The sequence below is a fragment of the Sinocyclocheilus grahami genome, unplaced genomic scaffold, assembly GCF_001515645.1.
Source record: "Sinocyclocheilus grahami isolate Dianchi unplaced genomic scaffold, SAMN03320097.WGS_v1.1 scaffold18.1, whole genome shotgun sequence".
In the NCBI taxonomy this organism is placed as follows: domain Eukaryota; kingdom Metazoa; phylum Chordata; class Actinopteri; order Cypriniformes; family Cyprinidae; genus Sinocyclocheilus; species Sinocyclocheilus grahami.
Window position 1 is genome coordinate 1,626,811 of NW_015505197.1, and position 10,227 is coordinate 1,637,037.

General features: G+C 37.6%; 1 protein-coding gene across 1 annotated transcript; it reads right to left on the reverse strand.

Moving 5' to 3' along the window:
* Window positions 1–6,777: 6,777 nt before the first annotated feature.
* Window positions 6,778–8,719, reverse strand: LOC107553969 (homeobox protein HMX3-like). The gene is made up of 2 exons (XM_016236316.1): window positions 8,125–8,719; window positions 6,778–7,703 (listed from the first exon to the last, which is right to left on the reverse strand). Exons 1-2 carry the CDS (start codon window positions 8,408–8,410, stop codon window positions 7,096–7,098), a joined length of 894 nt encoding a protein of 297 aa, XP_016091802.1. The 5' UTR covers window positions 8,411–8,719; the 3' UTR covers window positions 6,778–7,095.
* Window positions 8,720–10,227: the final 1,508 nt, after the last annotated feature.

Here is a 10,227-nt window from a genome sequence, read left to right on the forward strand (position 1 = left end):
TCTCGCCTCATAACAGTTCAAAAATGTTCTAAAAATGATACAATGCCAACGCAGTAATAAGTTCCGCTAAACATAGAGATGTTTTTCTTCCAATTTGAAAATGGTTCTTTAACGTTGTTGGGACATTAAAAAAACTTGTTTTTCGTGGGTTCAAAAGTGTTCGAATGCATTCCTCTCCACTTCCACACGCTCTGGTCTCAAGGCGGGTGGAACGTGCCCTCATTTGCATGTAGGTAAGACCGGCGCTAGCCAATCACGCGCTCAAAGCGCGCCCGGAAATTTCAAATTTGATAAAGGTTGAGTTCGTCGTCAGTGGTTTACTAGAAGTGCAGAGCGCTCGAGGGAGATTAACTTGGTGCAAAACATTATACTACACTGCCTATATTACACTTTTTTTATTTAAAAAAGTTTTAAAGTGAAAAGAATGAAAAATACAACAGTGCAAATCTGTTTTTTGACTAACTGTAAGTTACCTTATTATATATGGTAAACAATATTATGTTTTATAGATAATATATAATTTTATTGCAAAATATTATAAAAACGCATAAATGTACACATTTATATTCTATTTAGCTACACAATACATTTACTCTAGATTATTATTTTTAAGTAAAAAGTATCACCTTTTCAGGGGGAATTTTTGGGGAAAGGGGCATTCTCTGAATTCCCTATGCGCGAACTGTCATATTTGTTTAGTTTTTATTTAATTTTTTTGTTTTTATGCTTGTTATCAGTTACGTACATTTAAGTGTTTTATTTTGCATTTTATGTTATTTAGTTTAATAGTTTAAGCTTATTTAGTTAATAATTCATTGCATTTGGTTTAGTGTCATGGGTGTTTTATTGACCACAGATGCTGGAGAGACCCATTTTGAAAAAAAAAAAAAAAAGAAATCATGTGGCCTTCCATTGTACCACATGTGCTGTCAGTACATTTTGCTGTAATAAATGTAATACAAAGAGTCTAAATATGTTGGTATATTAACATTATGTAATTAAAGGACATACAGGGTTAGAAAATATCAAATATAATGACCAAAATGCCATCTCATACACAACTGCCGTTTATTCCACTGTAAATGTACCCCCAAATGCTTTACAATGCACTTGTCACGGTCTAGCTGTAGGCTGGTCAACATTATTTTGTCCTTTTCCCTCACAACTTGACTACTTGACGGACGTTTGCCTGCAGAATATCACTGTAACGAGAAATTATAACCAACATTTTAATAGCTTTATGTGAACTACAGGATGGATAATCATTCATTGTCATATGTGCCTCTGGTTTTCCACTTTGATAAATTGATATTATTATTGCTTCTAATTTAAGTAATTTCCTGCTCCCTTATATCGACATAATATTTTTCTGTTTACAGGATAACGAGCTTATTTTTGATTTATTTGTTGATCTTAAAACTACGACTTGTATTGGATGCTCATGCGAACAGGCCTCTGCAGTTAAAACAAATGTAATAAGAACTTTAGTATAACGCTTGTTTGTCAAAAGATTGTCACAATATTTGACCATGCAATTAAGAGCTTAACTGATCCAGAAGCATTTTTCAAACATATTTCATTGTAGACTGTGATCCTCACACAGAAATCCACTGCACAGACGACCATGCTGCTGATCCATCGAGGTGCTGATCCATCGAGGTGTCTTTGTTCATGACTAGTTAGGCATCTCAAGCACATGCATAGAGTTCTCAAGTTCATGCGTACAACAATAACCAACCTCCTAATCACAAGTCATCTGAATCCATGGTTTAGTTCAAAATAATATATCTTATTAAACAGTCGTTTTAAATTCCACTAGTCTTGTGCTATAAATGGCAAATTGGTCAAATAATCCAACTCGCAGTCTAGGAACTAATAATGGATCCTATCTCATTTTTCTTGAAAATAATAAACTCATTCCACGTCCATTATCTCCGTTTAAGAATTAATTTGATCATTATGGTGGGCTAATCTACTGCCTCTGCGGGCCGGCTAGAGCGGGCAGGACCCTGTTTAATTGATTGACTAATTGATTGGGGGTGTGCGCTCGCCCTACCCCTGACTCGTGTCTCGAGGGCAGCTGTGGCTCTGCCACATTAGCTCTCGTTAGCGTTTTCTAAAGGCTGGCGACACTTAACAAATGCTCTGGCTTTGTCGGGGTGACAGCGCGCGGACACCTAATCGAGCAGAGGGAGCCAGGGTTGAGCGATCCCGACTACAAATTTCAAAGGTCGGCAGTAATGCCCTGCACACATGGGTCTCCCAACCACAGACTAACTGGGCCATATCAGTGAAAAACAGCTACATTTTGTTTTAAAAATTAATAGTAATTATATTTATTATTTTTGTGATGAAAATGTATATATCCAACAAAAATCTAATAAATAAAATCTAATATATATGAAAAAACCACAGTCAAGAACTTAGAGCCATAGCCATTAGAAGGGTGTTTGTTGAATTAACCACTGAAGAACCTTATTTTGAAGAGTGTCTGTTTAAAGTGTACCTGTGGCTAGAACGAAAACATATCAATGGGTGTTAGTTTGGTCTAGTAAGACCCTGGAAGTACGACACGTGCACTAGCCTGTGCACGATGATGGAAACGATGTGGTTGAACTGTCACAATCTGCAACTCTGTTTGGAACGGTTGTTAAAGAGACCTATTGTGAGCGACCATATGCCCACATATAGCCATTTAGTGCGTAAAATATGAGGGTCTAGTTCACAGCGGCCCTACGATTTATGGCGCATTCACATAAGGCGTGAAATCCGCAATGATCGTTAAAGAGCCGGTTTTATACGCTGCGCCTGTCAGCCGAGGCTGGATGGCTTAAAGGCCGTTTAGACATATTAAACAAAAACAATAGGCTACACCAGAAATGCAGGCCCCTCACAGTAGCCTATAGGCTATTATATATTCTACGTGTTTGGGGAGGAGGGAGTCGTATTGTCACAATTTTTGTTGAAGGCTGTTTAAATTGGTATGAAAAGTGCATTTGTGTGTGTGTGTGTGCTATCAAGACGCGTTTAATCCAAAAAAGTTGTATTTCTATTACTGCTTATGAGCAATTTTATCTATGTGTTTCACAAATACCTAGACAGGTGTACCATGATGAACACCCAGCGATTGTGGGACAATCTGTCACGCGTTCACAAAGCTAAACATCTTTCAAATCCGTTAGAACAGGCGTTTTTGCACATGCTGTCTGTACATGCGGCAGACAGTAATGACCGAACATACACATCGAGCTCTGGCAAAAAATGCTTTCCGCCAGAAAGACAGATGAAGTCATGGGCGCCTTTGATCTGAAAATCAAGCTTCGATAAATATTAAACAAAGGGCCCTTTACACGTGTGTATTATGATATATGGCATGTCCAACTTTAAGATAAGGAAATTACCAGAGAAAATGATATCAATAAATTTTCTAAGTATAAACGCTGATTATGTTTCGATTTTCATTCAAGATTCTGAGGCTGGTCTTTTATTTTTTTTCTCAAATGGTTTTGCAGAGAGAGAGAGAGAGAGAGAGAGAGAGAGCGAGCGAGAGCAGGCGGGAAGCTTAAGCCCTGGAGGTGTACAATTTATGTAATCTACGGCTGGGAAATGAATTGGGTAATTTATTGGAAAACAGAAAGTCAAGAAGATTGGATCAGTATAGTTCAACCAAGGGCTTCTATTCATCAAGATCCAATTAACAACCTAACCATTGAGTCTTAATGGGTTTCCAATCTACTGCTCTGATATACTCATCAATCCCTGAGGGAGAAATTAAGCGAATCGACCGCCCCTCGGCGTTGTGGTGTCATTCCTCTCCGCAACTATATGTCAAATTAAAAACACAATTAAAATTTAAACTGTTTCAATCAGAGGCTGCCCCGCAACCTATGTTTCACTTAATAGAACTTTGATGAAAATCTGACGCTCGCTTTCAATCACAAAGGCAAATGGGAAAGGTGGGGCAAAAAAAGAAGATATCCTTTTCCATGAAAAACACCAAAACATTTCGAGAAAGTAATAAGCAAAGACAGGCCTAGGCCCGCTCCTTCTCAAGCGTTATACACGGGATTGAGTTCACGTTCTCGTCGTCTATTGTGGGTAAATGTGCTTTGCAGAGCGCTGAAATACATTTTCCCCTACACAGCGAAAGATAATTCAATAGGGCAGATGATAGTCCATTTTGTCAGTCTCATCCTGTGACGCAGAGAGCTGCTATCCTTTCCGCTCGAAAATGTGAGGTCGGCTAACTAAACATTGCGTTTTATCGAAATTGTTAAATCACCGTTCCGCCAGTTTTGAATAGCCAGGCTTTGATTAGCTGACAGCCCCTTCATATTCACAAAGAAAACACTATTGCGCAAATAGGAATAATCACAGCCAGAAAGAGATGATTTATGAACAAATTATGTGAGGGGATTGTTTAAATACCGGTTATATGCACTATTTGTTCAAACTTTTGTTCTTCTAGCTCTGTCTTCTATGTTAATGCGCAAAGTGTAGGCTATTTTATCTGTTTACCCAACCTTCCTTCTTTGCATAAATAGTCAAATGGAAATTATCGAGTGATAGGCTAGTCTATTTTTTTTTCCCGGTTTATGACAGTGGATCAAGGTCATCAGTAAGCCAATAGGAAAAAAGAACTGTTAACAATGCCCTTGATTTGAAACAATATTTTACAGACGTTACCCGATCAATACTCGACAGGCGATAATGCTTCTGCGATCTATTAATTCGCCGTAATGGGCTCGCGCTGAGCTTGCATTATATTATATGTCAATATAGGAGTTATGATTATTAGGCGGCGGTATTTGAATGTGCTCTTGGTTGAGTGCTCAGACCCTACGCAGAGCTGATTTCGACTTTACAAAGGAAGAGTGCAATTAGGAAGACCGGTGCTTGTCAATGAGCCTGACTGACCCATATTAAAGTTCTCTCGACACTGGTGCCAGTTTATAGCTATTTATGCGTGTAATTTTAGTAATATAGACTAGGCCTATATTCAAATGCACGACGGAATTAGCCAACATGTCCTGTAGAACTTCTGTAATTGTTGTGACAAACTAGGCTGTTCAACTTCATTTAATTAAAAAAAAGAATTTTCTTTAAATATTTCTGAAATAAGCCTCGAATCTTCAATTTATTAGTTTGAGGTAGCCTATCTGAGCATTTTAGACGGATCGTTTTAAAGAAGAGTTTTTTCTTTTTTTTGTTATTGTGGGTAATAATAATAATAATAATAATAACGTTGTTAGGTTGGTTGTTAGGTAGTAATAATAATAATAATAATAATAATAATAATAAGGTTGTTGTTTTTATTATTAATGTTGTTGTCTAACCTATTCCACTCAAGTCTCTCTCTCTCTCTCTATATATATATAGACTTGAGTGGAAAAGTAGGCTTAAGGTTTGTAGCTACAGCTAAATGGGTCGTGCTTCAATATTTGCACGCATTTTACAGCACCAGCAGTAAAGTCATCACTTACGTTTTTGACCTCGCTTTTACACTTAAAATTCAACGCATAACAAATGAGCACGTTTTTTACTCTTGCTTCTCTCTCTCTCTCACACACACACACTCACAAAGAGCGGTGAAACTCTTAATGCAATTCCGCCAGCTCTCACCGATAATTATACGGTCTTATTGACAACGCGATTTTGCAAAACATCGCTTGTAGAGTCCGCCAGATTTAAAGGTGCACCTGCTTCTAATTGAAATGGTAATGGCTATTTCAGCTTGTTGAGGCGTAAGTGAAACAATTCCGGTTTTGCTGCACGGCTTAATTAGCTCATCGTATATATTTCATAAAATATTCTGCAACTCAAAAAAAAAAAAAACATTATTTTACTTTAATGTTTAGCAAAGCGCACTGAAAAAGTACATGATTTATTCATAAATAAACTAATTAGCCCACTTAATGATTTAATTAATAAATGATTTACATATTAATTTATTAATATCCCTTTAAGCATACGTTCGTTGTTTTGAAATACAGAATTACTTCCATATAATTTTAAAATCGTTATATATACATTGAGCCGCCTCTAATTGGAACTAAAATTATTATATAGGCTAGGGGTTGAGCAATCTTATGTCAGTTTTGTCTCCCATATTAATTTCTTAATTTATATATAGCCTATATTATTTCCTGAAAATCATATTTTATCACTATTCATGTGAGTGCATTAGTCATGCAGCATGTCATACATGAACATAAAAATTGTGAGACATCAAAGAAGCCTTCTCGTTATTCGCCTCAGCAGTCATGCCACAAAGTCAGGTTAGTCACTCAAGACATGTAGACTTTAATAGTCTCCGTTTATTTCACAACAGAATTTAGCAATACAATGTAAAAAACAAAACCTTAGCTATTACTGTACAAATGACACATTTCATCATTTTGGTTCGTTATATCTGTACATGTACATATACATCTGTAAATAATATAGATAAAAGTAAAAGTTTTTATTCTTCGTGTTTGTGTGTCTTCAGTTTAACTGTAGGTTAATTTCTGTCAGATTTAGCCTATGATTGTCCATTGAACGCGGGACCAAAATCGTTTTCAGCGGTTATCTTCTCAACCTAAGAACCTATTTTGCCTTAATAAATAGATCATACACAGTAGTATTGCACATCCGTGTTCAGGGCTGTGTGATTTTTTTTTTTTGTGCTATAAAGAAATTCAACCATGTGTATAAAACCTGTTCTTTGACGTGTCAACAAGTTGATTTGAGATAGTCATAAACCGTAGCAGGTATATAATAATAATAATAATAATAATAATGAAAGTAAATTAACGAATTATTGTAATTCACCACCAACCAACATCAACATTAGAAATGTAGGCCTCTAAACATTCGCCTTATTCGTGTGTAGTTTTATGGGTAGTTTTTATGAGTTATAAAAAAAATGTAGGGCTCAAATGCATGATAGTGCGTCTTTGTACAATTTTTCTTTTCTTTCTTTTTTAATTATTTTTTAAACAAAAATAATTCGTCTCTTGGTTTCATTTCCCCCTGTTCTCTTTCCCTCTTCTCGAGTCTTTGTAAAATCGTTTTAGTTACATAGTTACATAGAAAAAGTCATCTCTCGTCCTCTCAAACCGGTCTGAGGAGGGGCACGGAGGTGACGATGGGATGCGAGTAGTAAACCGGATGAGGGAAAGTCAGCAGCGGCTGGCTTACGGGCACGTTTCCCGCTGTGTTGGAGCTCTCAGAGGACGAGTTCTCGTGATACAGGATGGGCACTCTCACAATCCTTTGCGCAGCTGCGTGGCTTAAGTTGGCGGCCTCTAGCTCTGCGGCCAGCTGACGTTTCCATTTGTTTCTGCGGTTTTGAAACCAGATTTTGACTTGGGTCTCTGTGAGGTGAAGCGAGGCAGCGAGGCCCGCGCGCTCTGAGCTGCTGAGGTAGCGTTTCATGTCGAAGGTGGACTCCAGCTGGAACACCTGACTCCGCGAGAACACCGTGCGAGTTTTCTTTTTCCGGCAAGTTTTCTTGTCCGCGCCGTCGTCACCCTTCTTCCAGTCGTCCACGCCGCCTTCTTTTTTACCCTCTTCAGTGTCACTCTCCTCGAGGACAATCTCGTCTCCACTTTTGTTGTCGTCTTCATCGTCTTTGGCATCCGGGTCTGATTTGAGCACGAGCTCAGGTGAATCTCGGTCAGTGCCTGTGATCGGTGAGGAGTCTCTCGCTTTTTGTGCTGCTACAGTAGGGAGATCAAATTAGCATTCGTTTTCTTTCAGAAACATATTCATATCAAGTTTCACAGGTCGCGTCACTTTGCCACATGACAGACAGGTGCAAACAAGTGTGGATCGTAGCCTACTGTCCAAATCTCAATGTTTTCAAATTTAAACATCGCATTTTAAAGCTAAGATCATTTCAAAACATTCCACTTTCATATTTAAAGAACGAAAACAGCTTATGTAAATTGATACCTGTATGCTTAAATTATTTATAATATGTCCGGAAACATTTTCCAAACTATGGGCTGACTTGCTTCTCATTAACACTGCATACAAATGCAGCAACATTTGCTAGCAGAATCACGCTATTATTTATGATAAATCATAATAAATCAATGCACACTACACAAAAAGCTGTTCTGAGAACTCAAACCTTACCTTCTGTTCTGTGAAGATGCGCAGATGCACTGAGTGTGTACGGGTACCACCACGCCGAGGCACGCTCAAGATAAGCCGGTAACGCAAAGCGCTGGGTCGGGAACTCAAAGCGAGGAAAGTTGAATTCCCCAAACTGAGAGAGCGAGAAGCTGCCATCAAGTCCTGCTTTAGTTGATGCCAAAATAGGCTTAGGCTTTGGCGGCTTATTGTCAGAATTGAGAAGATTTTTAATGAAGAATGGAGAGTCTTTCACCGAAGCACATGTATCCTGGGTTGTTTCGGGCATGTTGGCTTGAAATTCGGGGTTATATTATTTTCTGAAAAAGGCTTAAAAATATATGTTAACAATTTGAAGGTCCTTGGTAAACTCTTCCAGTAGTGGGAACTTAAACGCGGTTGTTTACGGTCAGCACTGACGTTAAAACGAAAGACAACAATGCGGAGCGAGATAAACAATATTAATCTTGCTGATCATCTTTCGAGAGTTCCTTGGTGAAAATGATGCTCACCGCGTCCGTCTGGCGCCAGATGCTAATGATGAAATAAAAATGTCACCAGAGTTAAATGCAGAAAGTATACGGCGATTGGGCACGTACAATAGCAAATGGGATGAAGGGAGAGATGGGAAGTGGAGAGTCTGGAGAGAGGAGGGGCCTGCCAGACTCTTTGCGTTGGCTGCTGGGCTGAGAGTTCTCTTCTGTTATTGGTCTTATATAGTCCAATTAGGTGGCAAATGAGGACGACCCATTAACACAAAGGAACAAGGATTTAGCTCAAGCAGTGCGCCGATGAAGGCACTAGCGAAAAGTTTAGGACACGAGCATTGCAAAGTTACAGTTCACTTTTTTTTTTATCAGTGTATCTCTGAAAAGTTGTTTACAGACTTTTTACATTTGGGCATAAAAACATTGACACACAGGCGTAAACTGCAGTTAGGTGCATTGATATGAAATTGCACTAATAAATAAGAAGAAAAAGTGTCAATGTTGTAAGAAAATTGTATTTTCTTTTTTTCTTATAGTATATAATATAGCAAATAAACTAAAGCATAAGTCCAACCCAAGTATGTTGAATATTGTAGTAGCAAATGATTTGTACAAGTAGCTATATTTAAACATGCATTTGTAGTAGCTATACTAAAATGTTACAGCATTTTAACATTGTATGAAACCCTTTCGTATATAATACTGTAAACAATATGGAAAGCTATAATTCTTTTTTTACAGGTAATTTTTAGGTAAAGCTGGTATTTAAAAAAAAGTTGAAATCATTATTTCATTAAAATCATCCATCCATCCTTCCATCCAGTCCAGTCATTCATTCATTTTTCTAAGCATTACTGTTTTAAACTTCAATATTTAATACGTTTTCATTGCAAACCAACGTTCCTTAGATTTGTTACTTTTTTAACTCTTTACCATCTATACGTGCAGAGTATTGGACTTTACCTTCGTTTGTTTCAAGGTTAAGATTAAGGTGTTTTAACACAAAATCTCAGCAAAGAAAAATTAAACCAGTAGGTAATGAGGTCATACATTTGGTGCCACTAAATGTTGAGTTTGTTCGGGAGCAGCACATTGTCACTTTAAAAAAACATCAGTGAACACATGGCCTGTCATCAAGCTGCCAACGTTGTCCATCTTTAATCAAAACCGTTTCTTATTGTCGTCTCGTCTTATGAAAACGATCATTTTGACGCCATAATTATCAAGAGTGAATTTGAGGCCACAAGTCACTGATAGAACGAGGCGAGAGCGTCCTCTACGGGTTATAAAGAATTACTGCATGTTTGAAAAACAGACTGTAAGCCAAGTCAGCAAACCAACAAAATCCATCGTGCTGCTGTAAAATTACTACAACGAATTAAGCCCTTTGGCAATATAGCTAGATCGACAGAGTAATTTAGTCTTGGACATAATAAAACGGTGATTATGATAACAATAGCATTGTTGTTGTTGTTGTTGTTAATTATATTACTACTACTAATAATAGTAATGGCACATTTAAAGAGTAAATGCATGGGAGTTACAACTTCATCAGAACTGCTGTCACATCTGATTATGATATTATTGATTGCTGTTAAATTTAAGCTGGCACGTGATC